This window comes from Manacus candei, unplaced genomic scaffold (assembly GCF_025592945.1).
Source record: "Manacus candei isolate 608988 ecotype Guabito, Panama unplaced genomic scaffold, ASM2559294v1 h1tg000080l, whole genome shotgun sequence".
NCBI lineage: Eukaryota > Metazoa > Chordata > Aves > Passeriformes > Pipridae > Manacus > Manacus candei.
The window spans coordinates 245,650-271,788 of record NW_026138128.1 but is presented as its reverse complement, the minus strand read 5'-3'; the positions used below and the strand labels follow the sequence as shown (position 1 = coordinate 271,788).

Sequence of the window (26,139 nt, the reverse complement as noted above, 5' to 3'; positions counted from 1 at the left end):
CTGTCACATAAAGGCAGAACAGTGCGGGGACCCCTGCGCCGAGGGGAGGGGAGGCACCGGACCAAGGCCCCACTGAACCAGAGGAGAGGAACCCCAGTAGAGTGGGAAGGAATCCACAGGCCGGCACAAGCCACTTTTCCACTGGTTCCCACTGCTGCCTGGTGCTGCACCCCCCACTCCAGCTGCCCGGTGCTGTTCCCCCACTGGTTCCCAGTGCTGTTCCCCCACTGGTTCCCAGTGCTGTACCCCCACTGGTTCCCAGTGCTGTTCCCCCACTGGTTCCCAGTGCTGTTCCCCCACTGGTTCCCAGTGCTGTTCCCCCACTGGTTCCCAGTGCTGTTCCCCCACTGGTTCCCAGTGCTGTTCCCCCACTGGTTCCCAGTGCTGTTCCCCCACTGGTTCCCAGTGCTGTACCCCCACTGGTTCCCAGTGCTGTACCCCGGCGGCAGCAGAGCTGCTCACCAGCCAGGCTGCAGCCCCTCACCTGGTATCACCTGAGGCAGCACCTGACCCCGAGCTTGAAGGCTGAAAAAGGCATCAAAACACTCCAGGCCCGTGACACACAAGCCAGGGCACATCGGCATCGCCAGAAGCTCAGGGGTCGTGTCGTGAGGGACAGGACTGGAGAGGGAAGGTCACCGGACGGTTCTGCAGTCTGAGGGAAGGAGAGGCTGAGAAGCCGCAGGCAGCAGTGGTGGTGAGAGGGAACAGGATCAAGAAACGCATCAGTTTCAATAAACTATGGAATAAGGGAAGGGACTTTTTAAAAATATATCTCTATATACTTTATATCATATAAATTATGCTCGTCTTTTTGCAACGTGCCACTATATCGTACCCGTGAAGCTTCAAGTGCCTCTGTGTGAGCAAGGTAACAACTCTGCCTTTTACTTCATCTGTATGTGAGGGAAAAACCCACTTTTAGCTCACTTTAATCAAGTGTAAATCAACAGATCACCAGGACTTGGTAAAAGTCCTGTCTAAAAAAGGCATTTTTGTGAGGAACACGGAGGGGGGGAACTGCTGCCTGGAAGTGCAAGTGACCGGATTTCCTTCAGAAAAAAAGCTTGCTATGCACACACAAATACTGACCATCCCAGCAACATTTGGGAATTGGGAGTGTCGCCACAAGGAGCTTGGGAAAAGTGGAGTCACGGCAGGTCACTGAAGTTCCTGCTGGCTCTGCTCCCCAGCCCTGCAGCCAGACCCACCTCAGCATCCCTCCCTGTCCAAGACGGCCCCGCTCTGCTCGCAGAACAGGCTGCTCCCAGTTGTGAGCACAGGATCTGGTACCAGGCCAGATCCATGCAAAACAAACTGCCAACCCTTTCACTTAAACATCCACCTTCAGTAACCAACTGGTCCAGAAGACTGGTAAAGTGACACTGTTACCAGTTACCCAGGCTGGGCAGGCAGCTGGTCCTGGCTGTCAGTGTCTGACAGGCACGTAAGGGACCCACATGAAGTTGCCACCCTTGCTGTGCCCAGAGCCAACACCAACCAGCCCCAACAGGCTCCAGAGCAGTCAGAGGATGCTCCCAGGCAGAGTGGGGATGGGCAGCACTGCCCTGTGTGTGCCAGCTGGGGTCAGCAGCAGGGTCGTCCAGGCAGTGTTTACCATTAAATCCAGAGGCAAACTGCATTTGCAGTAGCTGCAGTGATGACCTGTCGGCAAAGAACCACGACGTGAAGGGCCAACACACCCTCCTTTTTGGTTGCTCTTCCCTGGGTTACCTGTCCCAAACCCACAGAGAGGGGACCCTGTCCAGAGAATGGCCATGGCTGCACTGGCCCCACTCTGAGGCAGGACTGGTGTGGCCACTGCAGCCTCAATTCCCTTAACAACAGATTCCCCAAGTGTCTCCAGTTTGGTCGTTACTTCCCAGAACTGCTCAGTGCCATTACTTGTGATTTACTTAAATGAGAACAATCGTTTCCTGCCCTCTGTCACATCTCTATAAACAACCACACTTTCCCTGGTTGCCTCAGCTTCTTTCACAACACTTCAAGCACCTCCTGCTCTTTCTGAGCAGAGCCGAGCCTGCAGCAAAGGTTGCAATTTCACTGTTTTATAAACAAAAGCCTTCACAGCAGGCTCAGAAATGCCACACGGAATTCCAAATTGTAAGTCCAAATCAACACAATCCTCACTATTAGGATCTCCTGGGCTGAGAATAAACCAGCTCCAAGCATTCTCTGGGTTTAACATTAGATGGCAGGAGCCCCAGGACAAACCATGCTTTATACAAGTGCTCAAGGTAAACAACCATTTCTCTGACCTCTCTCCCAGGAAACCACATTCTCCAAAGTGCTTGGCACAGTTTAATTGTTTCTCTGACCTCCCAGAGAACTGTATCTCCTAAACAACACTCACAGCTCCATACAAAGATTTCTGAAAAATCCTTCTATCTACTGCCTGTGGAGGCAGTGACAGGCAAATGTCACCTCAACATGACAAAAAGAGGAAAACCAAACAGAACTATGGCCATTGTGGCCATTCAAGCATTTGTAATTCATGTAGTTGCCCTTCTCTCACCTGCCCATTCTCCCTTGTGTGAGCTGCAACTCAACTTCTTAATTTTTATCCTCTTCATCAGAACATTAAATCAGCAGATTTATTTTTTTTGGTCTAAGTTTCACTTGGGGCAGAATGGGTGAATTCCTCAGGTCCTCGGGCAGTGAGGAAGCTCCAGCCCTGTGCTCCACACACGCACAGGGGGCTGCCAGGGGCAGGAATCAGCTGTGTCAGGGATGGGGCACAGAGCAGATGCCATGCTTTATTCTGGGAGGCAGCCCAGTGAGCTCCCACAAACACGGACCACGCCGGCTCCATCCTCTGTGACTGGCGAGTGGAGGGTTTGGCAGGGCACGGCACGGGGCGCAGGGTTCACGCGCAGGGGCAGGTTTGCTTTCCAGAACTATCCTTCCACATGGAGCAGTTCCACACCTCCCCTTTCCATCAACACCAGGTGATACAATTCCATTTTTGCACCAGCTGTGTGTATTTGGCTCGAAGGGAAAGCCCGTCCCTCCTCAGCAGCTGTCAGCGGCACAGTCTGTTACCTCGGCTCCTCTCTCCCCCACCCCGAACTCCTGCCGAGTCCATCCCTGGAGCTGAGCCTGAGGCAGGTCCCGCTGTCCCACCTCACACGCTGCTGTCCTCCAGCAGGGGCTCTTTGCCATCCGACCCCCCGGCCGGGGGGCTGTGGGGGTGGGCCTGGGCCCCCGTACTGTGCTTCTTGTGGCCGCCCGACCTCAGCACCAGGTTGTGTTCCGGAATGAACAGGGCCACCAGCAGCGACAGCAGCACAGAGCATGCCCCGAACAGGAAGGGTGGCCCAGGGATGATGCTGCTCTGCAGGGAGAGACACAGGAAAGATTCAGACACGAGAGCAGACGCAGCCTGGCAAACAAGTAAGCTGACAGGCAAATAAGCTGAACGGGTACCTCATCCGTAGGGTTGGCCATGTTGGGTTTGGAGGCCTTGCCCAAAGTTTCCACCTCAGCCATTTCATTCAACTCCACGTGGAAGAGATAGAAGACAAAGCCATAGAGCGCCGGCCCCAGGCCATTACACAGACCCCGAATTCCAGTGATCATCCCCTGCACCACACCTGGGGACAGTGAAGAAGGGAGGATATGCCTCCAGCTTTCCAAAGAAATTTGTTTTATTCAAGGATGCTTACACATTTGGAGACAGGATCAATCACTGTGTCCGGGCTGATGCACACTCCGCAGGGGGAGGAGGTTTGCACGTGAGCGGCTTCGCTCAGTGTCAGGTTTTACAAAAATCAGTAATGCTGGGCTTGCTGCTTTGCAGACTGAAATGAGCACAGGCACATCAAGCAACAATATCCAATGAACTGGAATTTAAGGCAACCAAGTCTGAGGACTCAGGGCCAAACTGTGAGGCTGGCAAAACGCAGCAGTCTCCTCTGCCTCGGAGAGTTAACCCTGAACACCCACATGCATAACTTGGGAGTTCCCTTGCAATGCACCAGCCATAGTCAAGGATAAAACTGTCAATACTGCTGGGAGTATAGCGACACTCCACAGCTGGCACAGATGCTTCTAACCACCCCTCCACCACCATGGCCAAGAGCCCACCCGTGTGCCAGCTCGGCACCTGCTGGGATGGGCCCCTGAGCGCTCACCCTGCTGGTCGGGGTCCGCGTTCCTCGACACCATGGCACTGATGGCTGGGAAGGTGATGCTGGACATGGCAGCCACAGCTCCTGCTGCCCACATCATCCTGGGGAGGAGGCAGCCGTGAGGCCCAGGCACAGCCTCACCCGGTGCCACAGGCGGGAGTGGCTGCGGAGCCACCGCGGAGGGAGAGAAACATGAGCAAACCCTCACCAAGGCTGTGATCCAAAGCCATACCAGGCAAGCTGCAGGATCTGGAAGCCTAGTCCCAGGAGGATGGTGTTTTTATTTCCTATGGAACGCATGAGAATTCCCAACACAACTGTCTGGAAAGAAAAACAGGTGTTTTCAAAGCAGGGGCAAAGAAAGATGACAACACTGAGAGACAAGAGGCTGGGAACCTGAGAGACCCTGATGATCCTTGTGGGTGTCTTCTAATTCAAGATTTTCTATGATTCAAAAGTCTGTGTGGCCACAGGGGTTCTGACTACTCATCAGCCCCAAAATCACAAATTTTGGACATTTCTATAGCGGACTGCTTGAGCCAAGACAGAAATTGCTTCTCACCTGAGCCAGTATAGAGAGAATTCCAACTACACCGATAAAGGCTGCTACAGTCTCTGAGGAAAAGCCAATGACCTGTGAAAATACCAAAGAGGGACTTTTCAGGCAGGAGATTTGTATCAGATGACAAGAACCACTCCATAGATGTCACCCATGCTTACTGATGTCACTTCTCAGGGCCCTGCACATTAACCAGCCACTGCCTCTGGGCTGCCACAGGAACCAAAGGGAAGATTTTCCTCTGGATGAAGAATCAGCTTTAAATCACTGAAGGTGCCTGAAGATGGCATGGCCAGGATGGCCAGGCAGACACCAGCAAGGAGCCAAACCAGACCTTGCCCCTGGCAATGCCTACAGAGCAGTCATCAGGCTCACACATTTTTCAGGAAAGCTGGAACAAGTCACTGTTTCTTACAACTTCAACTTTACTGAGCTATTGGCCAAAATGAGCCACCTTGGGGCATGCAACTCTGACAGTATTTGTAGGCCAGGATTTCCTGCACCCAGAGCTTTACCCCCTCACCAGAGACTGACCTGTCGCAGGTACAGGAAGAAGCTGGAGTACTGGCCGGCTTCGGGAAGGTAGGAGAGAAAGACGGTGATACAGATGAGCAGCACTGTGGAGTCCTGACCCACCTTCCGCAAGGACTGCAGGGAAGGGGGTGGGAACGAGAAAGAATGCTTTTAAAATTGAGTTGGTATCATTGAATAATCTCCAGGTACAGAGACAGCCAAACTAAGAGCTTAAGTCACCATCTTAAAAATCAGCAGAACTAAAGCAAACATTAAGCATTACAGCGGCATCACTCACAGCAAATGGGTCGGCTTGTTCCCAAGAAATTGGGGCTCCCCAGGAGACCGGGCGCATTTCTTCTGGCAGTGACTCTGGCACGGCCAGCAGGATGAAGCCAATATCCAGCAAAGCAACACCTGAGGCCAGCACAACCACCAAGGTATCACCGTAGGCTTGGGACAGGTATGCGCCGATGGCCGGGCTGGTGACCAGACTGGCAGCAAACGTGGCTGACACCTGGAAGGATAAAACATTCCTACAGCCTCTTCTTCCTAGAGCCCATTTCCTCCTCCCCAGTGACCCAGGGGAACTCCTTCTGCCACTTTGATGAAGATAATGGAGGTGAACAGGGACTCACAGGGACGCCTGTACACAGATGACAGGTTCTCTTGGTGCAATCTGGGCTAAGTTCTAGCAAAGGGAAATCAAAGCTGTCCTAGCAATTTCCATATGGTCCTGCCAGTAAAGCTACAGGAAAGGCAGGATCCCACAGAGCATCACAGCTCCTGCTTTCCTGATGTGGAAAAGCTCACAGGCCAGGCTGGTTTACAGGCCAAACTACACCACAGCCAGCATTCGGACTCTGGAGAGATCAGCCTTTCCCTCTGAGCTAAATCCCAAGTAGAAGGACAGGGACACTACACATTTAGTCAATAAATTTCCCAACCTAACTTTATACCTCTCCTACCTGCAAACCCCCAAATATTTCTTTCAAGAGACAAACCAGTGCCTGAGCTCCTTACCAAGCCATATGCCGTGCTGCGCTCATGCTCCTGCGTGATATCGGCAACGTAGGCAAAAATCACGGAAAAGGTGACAGCAAACACTCCAGACATGGAAATGACAGCAAAGTACCACCTGAAAGAGGCAGTGCCCAAGGCAGAGTTAGAGAGCAACCACACCACAGTGCACAGCTGCTGAAGCAGAGTCTCTCCCTTATTCTTCTGTCCATCTTGCTCTGGTGCACCAGAACACTCTGGTACACTCAGGAATGTGGAGCCTCAGTCTGGGGTCCCTGGAGTTTTATCACTTATTTTCCCTAATAACAATAATGCACTGATCAGAGGAACAAGCACCAGGAGAGGACAGACAGACCCTCTACTCCCAGCTGAACCCTCCCACAGAACCAGACAAGTCAGTCTCTAGGCTGAGTATCCTCCTCCACCAGACAGACTCTTCCATCTCATGGTAAAACAAGCACCCGCCATCGTTTGGCTTCGTGCTTCTTCCCCTCCTCAGAACCCTGGGCTGTACCGAGGGTGAACTCACCACGGGCTGATCTTCATCAGGGGAATTGGTGCACACGTGAAGAAGACGGTGAGGAGGAGGAAGGATTTCCTGCCCCAGACATCAGAGAGAGCACCAATCAGTGGAGCACTTAGGAAAGAGAGCAGACCCTGGGACAGACAGACAGACAGAAAGGGGGACAGAGAAACCCCTCAGTCAGACTCTGTCTCTTAACAGTGAGAGCTTTAGACAGGAGGAGGCAGCCCATTCCTGATTGCTGCAAGCAGCAATGCTGTCACAACAGAGCAGTTTGTTAAACTGCTCACATCCGTCTAGGGAGGGAAAAATAAATCCTTGACCAGCAAGGCCCTGCTGAGCACTCCCACTCCCTCCTGCTCTCTGCACAGCTCTGCCTGTGGCTGTGGGCACCAGGGCAGCCCTGCCAGACCTGGAAAGCTGCTGGCACAGCTCCACCACGGCAGCACCTGCTGCAGTTCTGGGGAAAGCTTTCTCTTGTAGGTGGAGACAGAACAGACACAACGAGAAGCCAGAACCATTAAGCACAAATAAAATTGTGCTTAAGGCCTTTCCACATCTCTCAGACCCGAGGCAGGCAGGGCAGAGCCCTTCAGTGCCAATGGGAGTGCCCAGCCCCTCTGGGGCTGTTTTCCAAGATCCTCTTGCCAAAGACTGCCAAGAACAGTTTGTTTTGCCCGATTCCCCAGTCAGAACACATGACTACGGTCTGTTCCCTATCATTGCCTCCAATCCTGCCCTGGGAATGCTGGTCTAGTGCAAGCTCACCATTCCCTCTCCCTGTGCCATGGCACACTCCCATCTCCTGTCTGGGGGAGCCGCTGGGCTTCAGCTTCTATTACTGATAAGTTCAGATGTCACTGATTTGTCATTCTGTTACGCTCCAGAAGATGAGCACAAGGGCTGATCTCATGCTGATGAAAATATTTCCAGCTGAAACACTGAGCTGTTGTAGCTCCAGCTCCAGGCTGACAAGCAGCACATTGTCATTATCATTCAGCAAAACCAGCTGCACAAGCTGCCCCGTGTCTGTGTCCTTCCTTTTGCATCAGATTTGCCAGAGCCCCCAAATTGAAATATGAACATTGAGCCGACAAATATTGGTTGACATCAGCAAATTACATGGATAATAATGGCTTGTCCCTTCTTGCAGTGATGGTATATTTAAAGGAAAGCCTGGAAGGAACATTCCTTACCTTGACTCCATGAATCAGGCCATTCATCAGGAACGTGTGCTGAGGAAAAGTTTGGTGTAACACCTGGGGGAAAAGAAACCAAAACCTAAAGGCAAAAGTCAGAGCTGGCAACTGTGGCAAAATTTCCTTAAGCACCTGACAGCCAAGAGGCCTGGAAGGGAACAATCCAGGGAAAAGGGGAAATACCCTACAAACCATGCCTCTATGTGAAGAGCTCTGGCTGCCCTCTCCAGCACAGGCAATCACTGTCCTTAACACTTTCCAGGTCTATAAATTGTTCCAGCATGTTTGGGTGAGGCTAAGAGAGCCTGATATGTGCCTTAATCCATCCATACCCCACCCGAGTCCCCTCTGGTTTTACTTCACATCACCACATCACCTCTCTGTAGTTCTCTTTGTGCTGTCTGTAGGTTTGATTCACATTTTATATTGCCAGGCTAATACTGTGTCTAAATGTTTCTGCACAACCAAAGACTCCTTTTCCGCAGTTCCCCATGGAAAAGCATGTGCTGAGACCTCAGGAGCCCCAGGAGAGCTCCCAAGGCAGTGCTGTCCCAAGGAGACATGGTGCTCACCGTCAGCATCGGTGTGGTCAGCAGTCCCCAGGCAAAGAACTCCAGGAAAATCACCACCACAGCGTGGTACACGCTGGGGTCCCCAATCCCCTGTCGCTGCAAAACAGAGCACCTTAAGTCAAAAACCTTTCAGCGGCCACGTCCTCCCCGAAAGGAGCATCTCAGAGAGCTCACACAGGGGTCTGAGAGCGAGAGACACAGTCCTGCTGAAACGCTGTTTCTGTTCACAGACCCCCCCAACCACCTCCCGCAGACAGCTCAGGCTGCTCGAACCCACCCCCAGCACCATGGGGGGGATTCCTGGCCCGCACTGGAACGGGAGCGCACCGGGGACGCGGCACAAAGCCCCCCCCGCCCCCGGCATCACCGAGGCCGAGAAACCCCCCAGGCCCACTGGGGCGGGACCCCGGCTCGGGCACCCGGAGGGGGGGCAGCAGGAGGGTCCCCTCGCCCCGGGCCCCTCCACCCCCCGGCCCCGCGCTCACGCCGGCCCCGTCCCGGATCACGATCTTCTTGGCCAGCAGGACGCTGCGGTTGAGCCGCTTCTTCTTCTTCTTCTCGCCGGTCATGGCGCCGCCGGGCCGCAGCCGATCGCCGGCCGCCGCGGCTGCCCCATCCTCCCTGCGGCGGGCCGGGCCGAGCCGGGCTGAGCCCGGGCCCGGAGCCGGAACTGGACCGGCACCGGCACCGGCACCGGGCGGGGAGCGCCGGGCCCCCGGGGCTGCGGGCGGGGGGGCGGGTCCGTGCGCAGGCCCCGCCCCCGGCCCGGAAACCAGCACTTCCAGGGCGCCAATTCTCGCACTCCATTGGCTGCTCCGCCTCTTCCTTATCGGCCGCGCTGGTCTGTGATTGGATGAGAGGGGTGGAGGGCGGGCCTTTCCTGGGTGAGGCCGTGATGTCACGGACGGTCCCGGTCCCGATCGCGGTCCCGATCCCGATCCCGATCCCGATCCCGATCCCGATCCCGATCCCGGTCCCAGTCCCAGTCTGGGTCCCCGGTTCCGGGGTGGTGGCGGGGGAGCAGCTCCCGCCCCGGTACCGCCCGGGCTCGGGGAGCGCGTGATCCCGTTAATTCGGAGAGTGCGTGGTGCTCGTTCCCTCGTGCGGGTCGGACAAGGTTGACTGGGCAGAGTTTAGACCAGTTTTATGCGCGCCAGGGCCCCTCTGCTCGCCCCCACCCCCGCTCAGGTGATCGCCCCGGGCAGCGGACGCACCCGGCTGTGGTCGGGGGGCCACGGGGGGAGCCTGGAGATGTCTCACCATGGGGCAGCGAGAGGCTGCGGGGCTGTCACACATCCGCGGAGGGCCGGAGGCTGCGATCCAGCCTTTGTCCATCGAGGTTTTACTTTAAGTAGGGATTAAAAGCAGCCAGGGCAAAGCCCTTGAGGTGGAGGGATCTCTGGAGCCTGAGCCTGGCTGCAAGTGAGATGAGAGTAATCCCCCGGCTTCCCTCCCGGGAGCGGCTCCATCTCCTCAGGGCTGCTGTGCTGTGCCCAGCTGTGCTGTCCCCACGCCACGGGGTGCCCGCGGTCCCCAGAGTGCTCTGCACTTGGCATCGGGTAAAACGCCTGTAACCTCCACAGGGACACGGTGCCTTCCCTCGGCTTGACCCCCGGCCCCCGGGAATGTGCACCCAGAGCACCAGGGCTGGGCAGGGACCTGAGTCCCCTCCTGGGCCCTGCTGGAGCTGCTGCGAGAGCACGGAGGAGCCTGACTTGTTCCAGTGCTCTGCAGCACCTTAAAACCAAGGAGGGAACGGAGAGCAGGGAAGTGGTTCCCAAAATGGCAACAGCAGATGCAATTCTATTACCTTGATTTATTGATCCCACTTAGAGCAATTACTGGCTCTCACCCCATCACCTTCCAGGGAGCAGGAGACAGTGAGGAGGAGAGACAAAGGCGACCGCATCGCCAGAGCATGGCCTGCCCCCGGGGAGGCTCCGGTTTTGTTTGTGCCGGTCTGTGCGGGGCTGGGAGGGGGGCGCCGGGGGGAGCGGCCGCAGCGGCATCTACTCCGGGGCCCCTCTCATTTCTAGACCCAGCCAACCTCGGGGCCCCTTAATTGCCACAGCCCCAGGGCAAGAAGAAGGGCGAGTGGCTCCACTGAGGTCAGAAAATCCCTTTAAGGGTTTTGGGTTTTTTTCCCTGCTTGCTGCAGTTACAGACAGAAAGGCAAGAAAATGATTGTGCTTTTTACTACCTGAGCCCTCCAGACAGATATAAACAAATGGGAGCCGGTTCCGGCTTTGGAGGCAGATGAAATCAGAGCGAATGAGACCAGTGGGCTGGGAGGCACAGAAATAGGGCAGCCTGGTTGTGCAGTGAAGCCTGGCCAAACCCCTCTTCCCCCCGGCCAGCCCTGGGCTCTTGCAGCGCTTTTCGGGAATGCAGAGGTGGAAAGAGCAGAAAACGCCCCCGCTGTGGATGAAGGCAGCGCCGGGCGCTGCTTGCCCGTTTCCCTCCAGCTAATGCAAAGCGCAAGTGGGCAACAGCCTGTGCTCGGCCATGGACAGCGGGTTTGGAGCAGGATGGAGGGCAGAGCGTGGGTGGCTCCGGCCCCACGGGTCGTGTTTGCGGGCCAGCTCAGGCGTGGGGTGGAGCTGTGGGCCCGGGGGATGCTCGGGTGGGCGGGGATGCTGGGAGGGACGGGGATGCTCTGGCGGCCGCGGGTCCAGCGCGGCGGGGGGAGCCGGGGGCGGGGGATGCGGGGCCGGGCGGGCGGCGGAGCGCTCCCACCATGACATCAGCGCGGCGCGGCCCCGGGGGAGCGGGCGGGGGGCGGGAGCCGGCGCGGCGGCGCAGCGGAGCGGCGCGGCGGAGCGGAGCGGCGCGCGGCCCCGGGCATGCTCCCAGAGCCCAAGTATGACCGCTTCCGCGACGAGCCGCTGACCGTCCCCATGCCGTCGCCGGCCCCCGGGCCTTGCCCCGCGGCGGGCGAGGAGCCCGAGCACGGCACCACCTTCTGCGCGCTGCTGCCGCGGATGCCGCAGTGGAAGTTCCCCGGCTCCGGCGGCTTCCTCGGCCGCGGCCCTACCGGCGCCGCCCGGGACCCCCCCGCCCCGGCGGGGCCCCCCTCGGGGCTGGCCGCCGTCCTGGGCGCCTGCGATCCGCTCTGCGCCGCGCCCTGCGCGCTGCCGGCCGGCGGGCGGGCCCGGGGGGCGGCGGGGAGGGCGCGGGGGGCGGTGGCGGCGGCGGCGGGGGCCCGGCCCGACGGGGACGAATGGAGTCGCAAGGGCAGCTTCATCCGCAAACCGGCGCAGGGCTGGCTGCACCCCGACGAGCGGGTGCTGGGGCCCGGCGTCTCCTACATCGTCCGGGTAAGTCCCGCCGGAGCCCGGCGGCGCGGGAAGGCGCGGAGACCCCGGCCCCGCGCGTGTGCGGGGCTCGGCGGGTCCGGCCGCTCCTCCTGACGGCTGCGGGCAGAGCCCCCGATCGAGTCCTACCCGTGGCTGCCCCGAGGCAGCCGCCCCTGACACACGCAGGTCCCGGGATGGGGCTGGGGGCCGGGGGCTTCCCGGGCCGGGCAACCCGCCTCGAGACCCTGCCACAGTGAACCCCTACGAGGCATCACAAGCTGTAGCACACAGATGAGTTTGTGGAGTCTCAGCGTGGGGTCTGGGCATGTGATGGGGCATTTTGGGGCGGGGGATGAAAGGCCGCTCTGTGAGCCCCGGAGCTGGTGTGGAAGGAGCCCTTCTCACTGACACCCAGTCTCTCTCCTCTCCACTGCCTGCCCTGGGCTGCTCTGACCGTGCACCCCCCGCAGTACATGGGGTGCATTGAAGTGCTGCGCTCCATGAGGTCCCTCGACTTCAACACCCGGACACAGGTCACCAGGTACGGCCCCACAGTCCCACTCTCCCATCCCCCAGTGCCACCCAAAGCCCCCGGTGGGCCTGGGTGCTCCCCCTCCCCAGGGCCCTGTGGAGAGACAGATGTGGGTCTGGGGGAGCCCTGCCCCACAGGACCCACCCTGCATGCAGGGACACAGGCGAAGGGCACTGCCATAGATCAATGGGTGGAAAGAGGAGAAGGGAGGTGGCCCCTGCCAGGATTACGTACTGCAGGCCGTGACGTGGGGCAGCACTGCCAGGAGGCTGCAGCACCTGAGGCTGTGGGGGTCAAGCCTCCAGAGCCCACAGAGCCGTGCGTGTGGGGGGAGGCAGCTGGGAAGAGCCAGGGGTCTGGAGCAGTGACCAGACCGGGGGCTGTCCACTGCAGGGAAGCCATCAACAGACTGTATGAGGCGGTGCCAGGTGTGAAGGGCATCTGGAAGAAGAAGGTAAGTTTCCACTCAGCTTGTCCCTCCCTGGGGCAAGCTGAGGCTGTGGGACAGGGCACTGAGGGTGCCTGCCCAGTGTGTGGGTCTGGGGTCTCTTGGGGCACCCCTCTTTTTCTCATTCACCCCAGGAAGCCTGGTCCTGATGGGCTGCATCACCCCCACCGTCTTCTCCCCTATCAGGCTCCTAACAAAGCCCTGTTCTCCATCCTGGGCAAGAGCAACCTGCGCTTTGCTGGCATGAGCATCGCTGTCAACATCTCCGTTGATGGGCTGAACCTCATGATCCCCACCACACGCCAGGTGACAGTGTTCCTGGGCACATGGTCCTGCTGCCTCCCAGCCTGTGAGCTGGGGGCTGGTGGCCCCTGTGCTAATGCCCCCCCGGGCCATGTCTCCCACACAGATCATCGCTAACCACCACATGCAGTCCATCTCCTTCGCCTCCGGTGGGGACCTGGTGAGGCACACATACCTCAGCACTCCCCTGGCTGCAGCCCCCCAGGGCGGTGGGGACAGGGGCTGCCTGTCCCATGGCTGAGCCAAGTGCAGGGCAGCCTGGCCCTGGGTCAGGATGTGGGGCTGGGGCCGAAATGTCCCCTCTCCCCAGCGCCCCCAGCCCCACTCCCCATGCAGCAGCAGGACATGGCCCCTGAGCTCCCTCTGTGCCCCCAGGACACCACGGACTATGTCGCCTACGTTGCCAAGGACCCCATCAACCAGAGAGGTGACTCTGGCCCCCACACCCGGGAGCTTTGTGGAGGAGGAGGGATGCGTTGGGGGGTGAAGGCTGGAGAAGGAGATCCCTTGTGGGGAGCATGAAGAGGGGCTCAGGGGGGCCCAGAGGGGCAATAGGAGTGTGAGGGAACCACTCAAGCCTGTCTGTCTGCAGCCTGCCACATCCTGGAGTGCTGTGAGGGGCTGGCACAGAGCGTCATCAGCACAGTGGGACAGGCCTTTGAGCTGCGCTTCAAGCAGTACCTGCACAGCCCCCCCAAGGTGGTGATACCCCCAGACAGGTATGGGGGATGAGGGGCCCTGCTACAGCCCCTGTTCCGGGTACATCCCCTGGCTGGAGGTGGCTCTGAGAGCCCCTGTCACTGCTGGATATGGGGAGGGTCTGAACCAGGCAGAGTGTCCCCAGCTCACCGTCCCTCCTGCAGGGCACTGGGTGCTGAGGAGTCGGCCTGGGGGGAGGACGAGGAGGTGGCCGAGCACGACTACTACAACAGCATCCCAGGGAAGGAGCCCCCACTGGGGGGGCTGATTGACTCCCGGCTCCGTCACGGCACAGTCCTGGGTCACGTCCACACTCAGCCCTCCAGCTCTGTCCCCTCCAACCAGGTGAGCCCCCAGGGCCACTGCTGGCCCCGCTGTGGGGGTCCCAGGCAGGGTCTCCCCAACACCCTCACTGTCTCCTTTCCCAGGGCGGGTTTGCAGCCAGGCGAGACCCTAATGGCCAGCCGGGGCCACCCTGGGACCTGGAGAACCAGGGTGGGTACTGCTGGGGGGGGAAGCCATAAGTCGGGGGGGGTCCCCATGGCTCTGCCCAGTCCTGGCCAGCAGTGATGCCCATCCTCCCAGGCCAGCCCTGCGACGGGTACCTGCAGGCGGATGGCCATTCCCTGGGGCCACGGGACTACGAGGAGCACATGTACGTGAACACGCAGAGCCTGGACGCCTGGGAGCCGGAGGCAGCGGCTCACGGAGTGACAGAGGAGAGCCCCAGAAAGGACCTCTTTGACATGAGTAAGCCACTGCACCATGGAGGCTGGTGCTGGAGGCTGAGCTGTGCTGTCAGCTGCCCAGCCCACCTGCCACAGCCCTAGAGGTGCTGGCACTGGCTGAGTCCAGAGCAGTGCCCTGCAGAGCACTGGGGGGCTGTGAGCCAGGGCCTGTCCTCACCACACCCTAGCCCTGCCTTGTGCCCCAGGGGTGACACCCTGCACCCCCTGGCTCCTGCAGGGCCTTTCGAGGATGCCCTGAAGCTCCATGAGTGCCTTGCAGGGGGTGGCACCAGCCCCCCCATCGAGGACCAGTGGCCGAGCCCCCCCACGCGGAAGGCCCCCATTGCCCCCACGGAGGAGCAGCTTCGGCGGGAGCCCTGGTACCACGGGAAGATGAGCCGACGGGATGCTGAGAGGCTCCTGCAGATGGACGGGGACTTCCTGGTGCGGGACAGTCTCACCAACCCGGGGCAGTACGTCCTGACCGGCATGCACAGCGGGCAGCCCAAGCATCTTCTGCTGGTGGACCCTGAGGGAGTGGTGAGGGCAGGGCATGGGGGTGAGGGCAGGGCCCAGGGTGGGTGATTGGGACCGGGGTAGAGGCAGGGCATGGGGTGGGTGGTGTGGAACACGGACTGCAGGTGTGGTCAGGCACAGGGGTTGCAAGGGGATGCTGAGTGCAAGGCAGGTCTCCTGAGTTCAGGACCGCTGTGCCCCAACCCCAGGTAAGGACCAAGGATGTGCTGTTTGAGAGCATCAGCCACCTCATCAGCCACCACCGGCAGAACGAGCAGCCCATTGTGGCAGCGGAGAGCGAGCTGCACCTCCGCCAGGTTGTACAGAGGAAGCAGTGACGTCCCTGATCTGCTCCCCTGGCACTGGACTCGCCCAAGCCCTGGGGCAAAGCTGCAGTCCCTCTGTGCTGCCCTCCCCCGGTTGTACCTGGCCTCTGCAGTCTGGGGTCAGGCTCCCCATCTTCCTCCCCAGAGGGGTCTTGCAGTCCCTGGCCCTGTGAGTCCCCCCCGGCTGCTGCCTACCTCCATCAGCCACACGGAGCCCCTTGCCCAGCCAGACAAAAAGACATTTAATTCCACGTGTGCAGGCGAAACACTGTCAGGGTGGGAAGTGGTGGGCAGCCTCAGCAGGAGGAACGGAGCCTGAACCCATCTTTGGCAGGGCTGCCCCTGCTTGTCCCAGCACTGGGACGAGGGCTGGTGGGAATCATTGTAGCCTCCGGCTTGGCCAGGCACAAACATCCCCTGGAAGCAGGGCTGAGCTGCTGGCACTGCCTTGGAGGGCTGGGGCTGCTGGGGAGCAGAGGTATCTCATGGTCCATGAAGACCCCCTGGCTGCTTGGGGCTTTGGCAGGTTTTTATGTCACACACAGCCCCTTCCCCCCTGTTCCTGGTGCTCGGTGCGAGTTCGTGGTTTGGAATGCATTTGTAACTAAACCTGGAAATGAGCAAAGCACTCAGATGGTTCGTGCCACCCCCGGGCATGGTGCTGGGACAGGTCTCCATCACCACCAGTGCCTGCCTGGTCCCACCTTGGCTGACCTGTCCTGTCCAGTCACATCTCTCTCTGCCCCCCTGGGTCACCCTGTCCCCCGTGGATCACCCACTGTCCCCCTGGCTTCGGAGTGGGCTTTGGCACCCCGGGCTGGTCCTGCACCGCATTCTCCTCCTTGCAGCTGGCAGTTCCCTGCCCTGCTGGCTCCCCTCCTGCCTCCGCCTGGGGCAGCATGTGGCTGCCCACCTCTGGGCCTCCTGCCATGGCCAGGCCAGCTCCAAGTGGCACAGAGCCAAGCTGTCACCCACTGGTTAATGTGGCAGCCAGTGGAGCAAGAGTCCTGGGTGGGCCTCACTGCAGGTCCTGTGCTCCAGGTGGGCAGCAGCCACCTGGTGGGTCCAGCACCACTCCCAGCAGCTGGTGGCCTGTCCTGGCTCTGCCCTGTGTGCCTGGTGCTGCCACGGGCACCCACCTTGGGGAGCAGGGTCACCCCAGCACCCTCAGCCCCTTGCTGAGGGAACAGCCCTCACCAGACAAGGCAGCCATGCTGGCCAGTTTTGGCTGAGCCAATGAATAAAATAAGCCCCTAAATAAAGCCCAGTAATGAATGCGTAATTTTCCATTGATAGTTGGATTCTGCGGGGACGTGGCGCTTCTATCTCAGCTACTATTTTTTGTCATATGGTGATGCATCTGCAAAGATAATTGCACTGTTCCCTCAATAGAAGGGCAGGAAAAGGCAGTGAGGGTCCCAGCTCTCTTCTTTTGCTGCTGGAGAACATGCCCATGTGGTTCACTGGCTGCCGCTGGCACTGCCTGGCCCAGCAGACCCGGGGGTGCTGCTCTGAAGGAATGAAGGGCTAGGAGGGGGTTTGTTTTAGGGGTTTAACCACTTTGGTTGAGGGTGGGGTGTGGTGCTCGTGGGCGCAGGTGGCTCTGTGACCCCCACAGCTGGGTTGTAGGGCTGCTGCTTCTTCAGCCTGTGATGATGGGGAGGCTGAGCTATTTTGGGAAGGTTTGAAAGACACAGAGGAGCGGCTGAAGAGGGATGTGGCCTCCTTGCTCTCCCAGGACCTTGGGGATCTCGACGACCAACGGTCTCTCCACCTGTCTCAAATGTGCCAGCAACAGGCACTCCTTGGTTTGGTTTTCCAGAGCGTCCTGGCACAAGCCCCTTCCCATAGAAGGACTCTCTCCTTCCCGGCTTCCAGCAGGTGGTAGCACACTGCCGGCTCCACCGGCTCCGTCCCCAGCCCTGCCAGTCCGCAGTCAGGCAGCTCCCAGCACTCTGCTCCCCTCCGTGCCCCACAGGCACTGGCCTCCAGTCGTGCTGGCAGAGCTCGCCCAGCTCCAGCGCTCTTTGTTATCTCAAGGGAACTCAACCATTTCTGCACCTTGTTTACCCACCGGTTTGCAGGGTGGAGGAAAAGCAAACATCGGCCTTTTGTTCACCAGCCGCCCCTTCCGTGAGCCTCATCCTCCTCCTGCGGACTCCATCTGCCCTCCCCCCACAACAGGACCCGGCTCAGCACCCTGCAGTGCAGAGCCCAGGGTCCAACCAGAATACCACGTCCCCCTTTCCTGCTGCTGTCCCCGAAACATCCCAGCCCTCGATCTGGCTGGGCACGGCTGGATGCTTCTTTTTACCATCTCCAAGTGGGAATGCAGAGGGAGCCGAGACCTCCCTCAGCAGCCCCTGCGGAAGGCGCTCATCGCTCCAGGCTCTCCTTCCTGGCCATCATTTCCAGCCCTGCACCGCTGTGGAATGATGGTGCTTCCCGGCGGCCTGACGGTATCCACAGGGAGCAGCCAGAAAGGAACAGCTGCTGGCCCCTTCCGTGCCACTGTCCTGCTCGGTGCATCCCTGTCCCCAGGGCTGTAAATCCCCGCGGGATTGGGGCTGGGGCTGATCACCTGGTTGAGTCTCCCATCCCCGCGTCAGCACCGGGGATGCGGTGATGCTCCGTGGATCCTCCTGACGTCTTACCCCACTGTCCCCAGCTACAACCGCATTCCTCCAGGGGCCAGTGGGCTGTGTGACACAGGGGCCTGTGACATGTGGCGCTGCCCCCCGCTCCTCCAGCGCGATATTGAGCCACTTAATGCTCTCGGCAACCCCTCAGCCCCGAGCCGCTGCTGGTTTCGTTCAGTGCTTTGAGCCCAAGAACTCGGAGCGGGAAACGACTGCTCCCAGAGGAGAACGACGGCCTCGGCCCCGGTCCCGGGCGCGCTTCGGACCGGGGGCGCCGCGGGGGAGCACGGAGCGACGCCGTCGGGATTCCGCTCCCGGCCCCATCCCAACCCCGACACTCCCGTGGGCGGACGGCCAGGTGTCCTGGGGTCGGGGGACATCAGCACCCCGGGGCTCGGTCCCGATCCTGGTCTCGGTCCAGCCAGGAGCGGCGCGCGAAAATGTGGGGGCGCCGCACTCGGAGGATTACGGCGGCGGCGCGGACGGGAGCTCTATAAAAGCGCGTCCGCGCCCGCCCCGCCCGGGCTGCGGTGGCGGCGGCGGCTCCGCTCCCGGTGCGGCGGTTCCCGGCAACGTCCCGCTCGCGACGGCGCCGGTCGGTCGGTCGGTCAGTCGGTCGGTCGGTCCAGGTGTCGGGTCGCTTCGCGTCTGTCCCGTCCCATCGCATCGCTCGGCGCCGCCGGGTCCCCGTTCCCCGGGTCTCCGACCCCCGCTCTGCGCGGTCGGTTTCTTCCCACTCCTTCCCGGGTTGGCGGGTTTCCGTGTTCCTCGACGCGGCCAGTTACTTCCCGTCCTTGTCCCGTCCCCCCGGGCTGCCGGGTCCGGTTCTCTCGCTGCCGCTGCTCGCTGCCGGGGCTGCCGGCTCCATCCTGCCCCTGCCGGTGCCCGGCCCCCGGTGACAGCGTTGCCCCTCGGGTCTCTTGCAGCCCCACACCTGGCAGCAAGATGTGGCTTCTGGAGCGGCTGCGGGGGGTGGCGGAGAACGGTGGATCTCGGGGAGCGGGGCCGGAAGAATCCCCGCGGGGGTCCCGCTACAGCAACGTCCTCACCCCCGACAAGATCCCCGACTTCTTCATCCCGCCCAAGCTGAGCGCGGCGCCCGCGGAGGCCGAGGGCTCCGAGCTCCCCGCAGCGGCTGCCCTGGGCTCCTCAGTCTCAGAGCAGGACCTGGCCGGGCGAAAGCCCCCGCGCAGTCCCCGCCCGTCCAGCCGGTCCCGGTCCCGGGCGGCCGGCCGGCACATCATCCAGATCGAGACCGCCGAGGACTGGACGGCCGAGGGGAGCTGCGGCACCAACGTAGACCCGCAGGCACAGACGGCCATGTCGCTGCCCTATGTGCCCAAGGCACAGACCTCCTATGGCTTTGCCACGCTGATGGAGAGCCCCCACACGCGGCGCAAAGAGTCGCTCTTCCACAGCGAGCACAGCAGCCTCTGCCCCTCGCCCGTCACCTCTCCCAGCGCCCAGCGCAGAGCCAAGCTCAACGGCGAGAGCAGCCCCCGGGGACCTGCCGACCTGGGCGCAGCCCTCATGCACCCTGGCCGCTACTTCAGCGGCGGTGAGAGCGACACGTGCTCCTCCGCCGAATCCTCGCCCTTTGGCTCCCCACTGCTCTCCCGCTCCGTCTCCCTGTTGAAGCTTTTCAGCCAGGAGAGCCAGTCCAAGGTCATCAAGCTGAAGCAGTCGGTGGCCCGCAACAGCTCACTGTCTACCGACGACAGCTCAGCCGACACCAGCCCCAGCGCTCAGCGCCGTGCCAGGAGCACCCCGGCCGGAGCACAGCCGCCCACAGCCCTGCTGCCCCTGGACCTGCCGCCGGGCCGGGACCGGGAGCACAGCCTGCGGCTGAGCCGGGGGGGGAGCCTGCGCCTGGCTGCCGAGTATGACCCCTCCAACGCCCGGCTGCGCGTGCGCCTCGTCTCTGCCGAGGACCTCTACGATGCCCTCGTCGACCTGCGCAGCATCAACTGCTGCGTCTCGCTGTGCCTCAACCCTGGGAAGCTGCAGAAGCAGCGCAGCACCATTGTCAAGAACAGCCGCAACCCCATCTTCAACGAGGACTTCTTCTTCGATGGGCTGGGCCCCGGCCACGCCAGGAAGATGTCCCTGAAGCTCAAGGTGGTCAACAAGGGCAGCAGCCTTAAGCGGGACACGCTGCTGGGGGAGAAGGAGCTGCCTCTCACCGCCCTCCTGTCCTGCTTGTAGGTGCCTGCTGGCAGCCCTGGAGGGAGCCCACCCACCTGTGGGGCTGGGGTGAGGGGGGTAGGCTGGCTCTGTCCCCCAGTCCCGCTGGAGGAGGGTTTGGAAGGGCCCCCTGAGGAGGGACAGGGCTGTGGCAGAGCATGGGGATCCCCAGAAACAATGCTGCTGTGGGGCTCTGCCAGCACCAGCCCTCCTGTGACAGGGCAGGAAGGGCTGGCAGCCACAGCCTCTGTCCCAGCTCCCCCCAGCTCCTGCCTGGGGCTGCATCTCCTGGAGCCCAGCAGGAAGTGGGGAGTCTCCAGTCCAGTCCCCACCAGGAATGATGGAAACACCTGGTGGCCTCTTCTCTCCCTGTGCCTGTGGTCTCCAGCTGGCTGCCACTTAAGTTGGAGGTGGGTAGATCTCTGTAGCACACTTATTGCCACCTCCCAAAGCCCCAGCTCCTGGAGTCAGGTCACAGCATTGATCTCAGCTTTAATTTAAAAGACAAGTTTCTAGTCTTGGAATCCACAAAGAAAATACTGCAGAGGTGAGCTGAGAGTGGGCCAAGGGCAGTCACCCTGGGGGAGGAGTCAGGTTTGTGGCTTTTGAGCCTTTCCTGGACTCCTCCCAGCCCTGCAGGGCTGCAGAGATGCACAAGTCAGTTTGGTCTGACACCTGCAGCCTCCTGGGCCACCCTTCGTGCCCACCCCAGCACTGTCCACCACTGCTGACCCCTGTGGAAAACTGCTCATGGAACTTCAGGGGCTTTGGGTTTGCACAAATCCAGGAGGCTGCCTATGCCCGTCCTCTGCCCGCAGGAGGGAGATGCCAGGGGCTGGCATCCCTCTCCCTGGGCACACAGGTGGCCCCAGTCAGTGTCCCAGAAGATGTGCTTGCTGACAAAGGCCGAGGTGACAGAAGTAGCCCTCCCTGAGTGCTGGGACCATCCCAGATGAGGCTGGACAGGGGGGCAGGCTGAGGCTCCACAACCCTCTGCCCTCCCTTGCCCTGTGGGCTTAGAGTTTTGCGAGAGGCTGCACCCACTGGGCAGGAGGGATGTGCCCTGTGAGGCCACCAGGTTCCTGTGCCCAGAGCGATCTGGCTCCCCAAAGGGACTGGTCTGGCTCTCAGTTTCTCTTTGGGAGGGAACGAGGTACTCCCAACCCTTCCCATCCTACCCTGCCATCCTGGCTAACTGGCCTGAGACAGTGGGAGCGGGGAAGATGCCAGCTGGGGCATTTTTGTGGGTAGATAAAATCCGCCGCGTTGTTGTTTGGTGTGGTGTCACCCATCGTGTCGGGCTCTGCATGTTTCTGTGCAGGGAGCAGGATTCGCAGCGCTCCCATCCCCTGTTGCAACATGTGTGGACACACATGCACACACGTGTCCCTCTGTGTTAACCTCTGTGTTGGCAGTAGATGTTCCTTCCTTGTCCTTTGCAGCAGATGGCAGATCTCAGTGTTGGCTATTTATATCTGAGGCTGATCTTTTGCAGTGTTTCACTTTTGTCTGTAAATACGTTTCAGGTATGCGAGGCATGGTTCTGATCGCACCGTGTTTGCATGTCGGGGGAATTTGGGATTTTGGGTGATTGTGGCTGTTTGTTGAGCTTGTGGCTGAAAACAAACCATGCAGGACATAAGGAGCAGACATGTCCCTCCTTCACAGGGAGTTTCCCACCTGAGCCTTCCCAACACTCCCCAAGATGATCCTCAACCCCCAGGTACCCAGGCTCATCCTGGGGGCAGACGGGGACTCTGCGGAAGGTGGGACAGGGAGATAGGCCACAACCGTGGGTGCAGGGTGAATATCCTGCCCCTGAGCAGATCTGGGGCAGGAAGGGGACCCTGCCCAGCTGGCTGCTGCCTGACAGACCCCTACACGCCCCACCAGTAGCTTGTGCTCCCTGGGGTGCTGTGCCTGTAAGGGGTTGGGGGGACCTGGATGCTGCTGGCGGGGGGTGGACCCAGCAGGCTGCAAGGGGAGGGGGAACAAGAGCTGGGCAAAAATTCTGGTGCTCTGAGAGGTTTGAGGGGTGACACATCCCCCACAGAAGAGTTGTGTGCCTTCGGGTTTGGGAAAGGGGGATGCTGAGAGCAGAGCCCTGGGATGCTCCTTGGGTTGGGGCTGGCCCTGGAGGGACATTCAAGGACCTGGGGACTGTTGTCCTGCCCCACCCATCTTATCCCAAGGCTGTCTCTCCGAAGTCAGGTGTGTGGCCATGCAATTAGCCCTGGGATGTGGTGCTGTGAGCCCTGCTCTGTGCTAGGCTGGCAGTGTGGGAGCCAGGGCTGTTACCTGGATGGGTCTCTCCTCTGCTGGAGCTATTTTCTATTGTTCCTGCTTTGATATTTTTGTGTCTGGATTTAATGATGCATTTTTGGAGTGAAAAATATATTAATACCTGAATGGAATGTTTCTTTACAGATGATTTCCTCTTTTTAGTGCAATAAAGTAATTTCTAAAACAGATACAGGTGTGGCCCTGGCTTCTGCTTTTCCCAAGGTATTCCCCATTGTCACCCCTGCTGGCTCCCTGTGCGGTGGAAGAAGGGAGCAGACCTGGGACCTCAGCAATGTCCAGACACGGGGCAGCACCACTCTTCTGGGTGCTGCTTCCCTTTCCAAACAGGAAAGGACACAAGGTGCAGGGGCACAAGGTACTTTTGAAGCTCTTCTCTGGTGCTGCTGACCAGCCACAGAGTGAGGTGTGAGTGAATCTCCTGGGGAGAAGTAGGCACATGTAGAAAGGTGCTGTTCCTGCTTGGGGGGCAGACTCAGGGCTGTCCTGAGCCAGGGCAGTCCCCTCAGGGCTCTGGTGAGGGAGGGCCCACGAGCCCACACTCTGTGGGTATCTTTACTCTTCCTCACCTGGTTTCCCAGTCTGATCCCTGCAACCCTTCTTGGCACTGCTACTGATGAAGAAGATGACGATGGTTTTGTGCTCCCTGTCAGCAGTGTGGGCTGGAGGTCTGCCCTCGTGGGGGGCTTTGAGCTCCAGGAGACCCTCAGAGGGCTCTTTGGCACACAGCTGAGCTCAGAGCCCGTGGCAGTACAGCAGCAGCTCTTGCTGCTCTCTTAGTTTCCCAGCCCTTTTCCCCTCAAACCCAGCAACTCTTACCTGGCAGCGTTTGGGCATGAAACACAACCTGCAGGACAGGTCAGCCATGAGAGACAGGTGTCACATGAGCCACTCCCAGGGTACCTCCAGCCCAGCTGTCAGCATTCAGGTTACTCTCTTTTCTCCCCATCTGTCACTTCCAATTCTGCTTTTAGCCAGATGCTACTGAAGAAAACAGGAATGTTTGTCTATCACCTAAATGCCACTTTTCTAATTTCCACCATTCTGATAATTTGACATTTTTGGTAGCTATAGAGGCTGGGTGGGAACAGATCTACTCTCTCTCCTCTGGCCCCCACAGAGGTGGAGAAAGAAGCTTGGCAGGTGTCAATAATTTAAGTAGTGCTTTTTCTAGAGGTGCAAAGCTGCAGCAGTTAGTAACAAAATGAGGCTGATTGAGTTAGTCTGAACGAGAGTGGATGGGGTCAGCCCGAGCACACAAAAATCCCTGGAAAGTGTTCAACATTCAAAGTGCTGGAAGCAGCCAGAGGGGTGGAGAGGGGTGTCTTGTGGGGGAAGATTTAACTCTGAATTTATAATTGAGTCACTGTGGGAAGAAAATATGGCTGCTTTACTGGACTTGGGAGGGTTGGGTCATGCTGAGAGGAGCCTCTGAGCTGTAAGCTGGTGGTGGGGGGAGCAGGGATATGTCCCCACTCCACAATGGAGCCCCTTGGGTCAGGGGATGCCCAGGTAAAGCACAGCCATTGGAGGCTGCCAGGTGAGAGCCTGAGCCCAAGAGCAGCTCTGTCTGTCGCTGCCGACACCAAGGGATGTCTGAGCCCCGGGACTCCTCTGGCCAGAGGTCCTCAGGCTGCTGCAGCTGCAAGTGCACCTTTGGGTGGCCAAATCCGTGCAGGAAATTGAGGCAGAGCAGGGGAGCTGGGGGAGATGGCCGGATGTGGAGGAGCCGGTGGCAGCCACTGCCCCCTTTGCCTTTATCTCTGGAGTGAGGCTCACCTGTAGAGGCACACACAGGCTTTGGCTATTTTTAGTCCTGTGTTCCCACAGCGCAGAGGAGTCAACTTCTGAGAAAATTGCCTGGAGCTCATTTAGCCATGGCGTGATGGCTGGCGAGGGAGGGAGAGGGCAAATTAGAGGCTCAATCTCATCTGGGGCGTGAGGCAGGGCCAAGGCTCCCCGGGAGGGTTCTACAGTAAGGAGGCCAGTAAGGCTGACCCTGCTGGGGGACACCCTGTCCCTGCTTTGTCCCCCAGCCAGGCAGGGGGTCCTGGGGCCAAGTGCTGTCTTTGACCGGGCAGTGGCTGGAGCAGCTTTTGGCTGAGCAGGGCTGCAACAGCTGCTTCTCCTCTCCGGATTTTTGGGTGTGTTGGGGTGGGGGGGATCCTCGCGTGCTCCTCCGGGCAGCCCCAGGCGAGCCATTTCCCTCCCCCCACCCACGACCCGGCTGCCGATTTACTGTTTCAGTCAGAAAAGCATCTTCCCGTTGCCTGGCAACGTTCGGCCGGCGGCGGGAGGGGGCCCACGCGGGGCTCCACGGGGGAAGGGGGCGGTGATGCGGGTCCTGCGCCGGAGCGAGCCGGGAGCCCGCGGCGACTCCGCCGCCTGGTTCTGGGCACCGGGACCGGGCCGGCGGGACGCGCTGGTGCGGGACCGGGTGTGCAGAGGCGCGGGGCGGGCCAGGGAAGCGGCGGGCGCGCCCCGGGCAGTGCCGGCTGCAGGAAGCATCGGCCTCCCCCGGCACCGCACTTCAGCGCTTTATTGCGAGCATTTGTCTTCCATGGCAGCGTGTCTGCTTTAAAGCGGAGAGGAGAGACTCCCACTGTTACTGGGAGGAAAACAGAACTTAATTGAATCCCACAATCTCTTACAGTCACATCAGGCGAGAGAGAGTCACATCAATGGAGAGCAAATCCCCTGTGCTCTCCCTGGGCCCCTGTACCCTGGCACCCTGCAGTCCATGTTCCTCCAGGGGACATGGAAACCCCCGGGCTGGGTTCCCAGGGGTCCGCCGGGAGCAGAGATGACCCGCGGCTCCTTGTCAGCCCGAATGCACTTGGTGCTTTGCTGAAAGCCTGTGCTGTGGTAGCAGCCACCAGGATGTACCCAGGGCAGGCACTGTCAGCCCCAGGGCACACCCTCCCTCTGTTCTGCTTTTCTGTTTGCACTTTGAGGCTAGCAATCCAACCAGGACCTGGGCCCAGATCTTGCCTCCATAGCCAGGAAAAAGCAGCAAGGGGACAGGAAGCATCACCTCAGACACACCCTCCCCATTAATTCAAGCCCCTGGAGCCAGCCCTGGCTCAGGCCTGCGGCCAGGGTGGGCATACAGAGCATGTGGAACTGCGCCAGGGGAGTTCAATGAGTGTGTGGTTGCAAGGATGGATGAGGGCGAGGGCAAAGGCTGTTTTGCAGGGTGAAGGATCTCTTCTGCCTTGCCTCTCCTCTCCCTTTACAGTGACCTGCTCCTCACTAGCTACCTGCTGCAGTTTGAAATGCTGCCTTTAAAATGTTTGCAAAATTCCCAAAGCATCAAGCAGGCCCAGGTGGGAGGGGAAAAAAATGGCATAAACAAGCAGACAGGAGGATTTGTTAAGCGCCAGCAGCTGCTGGCAAACAATTTAATATCAGTGCAGCCGGACACCGATCAATACAGCATTTGGGGCCATGGACTGGCACCTGTGCAGGGGGCCTCTGGCTGAGCCCAGGGTGGCTGTGCTGCACAGGGGTCCTGCTGCAGTGGAGGGCACCCAGCTGGACCTGGCATGGAGCAGGGCTGGGAGATGCTCTGGGTGCAGAGCTCCTCTTCTCCCCTTGCTTCCCACCCAAACTCCAAAGCCTCAGGTGAGA

General features: G+C 59.9%; 3 protein-coding genes across 4 annotated transcripts; 2 read left to right on the top strand and 1 right to left on the bottom strand.

Annotated features, from left to right (window-relative positions):
• Positions 1-1,431: 1,431 nt before the first annotated feature.
• On the bottom strand, positions 1,432-9,274 carry LOC127481541 (hippocampus abundant transcript 1 protein-like). Its single transcript, XM_051810950.1, has 12 exons — positions 9,023-9,274; positions 8,538-8,633; positions 7,963-8,025; positions 6,773-6,900; positions 6,247-6,361; positions 5,522-5,740; positions 5,245-5,358; positions 4,714-4,785; positions 4,360-4,472; positions 4,155-4,252; positions 3,448-3,614; positions 1,432-3,355 (listed from the first exon to the last, which is right to left on the bottom strand). Exons 1-12 carry the CDS (start codon positions 9,104-9,106, stop codon positions 3,146-3,148), a joined length of 1,479 nt encoding a protein of 492 aa, XP_051666910.1. The 5' UTR covers positions 9,107-9,274; the 3' UTR covers positions 1,432-3,145.
• Positions 9,275-11,312: 2,038 nt separating this feature from the next.
• SHC2 (SHC adaptor protein 2) lies at positions 11,313-17,624 on the top strand. Of its 2 annotated transcripts, none has more exons than XM_051810947.1 (12): positions 11,313-11,854; positions 12,304-12,374; positions 12,759-12,819; positions 13,000-13,119; positions 13,223-13,276; positions 13,492-13,543; positions 13,709-13,835; positions 13,980-14,160; positions 14,244-14,310; positions 14,401-14,565; positions 14,782-15,016; positions 15,269-15,387. In XM_051810947.1, the coding sequence occupies exons 1-12, from the start codon at positions 11,381-11,383 to the stop codon at positions 15,270-15,272; spliced, it is 1,611 nt and encodes a 536-aa protein (XP_051666907.1). In that variant the 5' UTR covers positions 11,313-11,380; the 3' UTR covers positions 15,273-15,387. The 2 variants fall into 2 exon arrangements, with proteins under 2 accessions (XP_051666907.1, XP_051666908.1); XM_051810948.1 differs by having other exon boundaries at positions 11,366-11,854; positions 14,782-15,083; positions 15,269-17,624.
• A 973-nt stretch (positions 17,625-18,597) lies between these two features.
• C2CD4C (C2 calcium dependent domain containing 4C) lies at positions 18,598-22,679 on the top strand. Its single transcript, XM_051810965.1, has 2 exons — positions 18,598-18,627; positions 18,951-22,679. The coding sequence occupies exon 2, from the start codon at positions 18,970-18,972 to the stop codon at positions 20,227-20,229; it is 1,260 nt and encodes a 419-aa protein (XP_051666925.1). The 5' UTR covers positions 18,598-18,627; positions 18,951-18,969; the 3' UTR covers positions 20,230-22,679.
• The last annotated feature ends 3,460 nt before the right edge of the window (positions 22,680-26,139 follow it).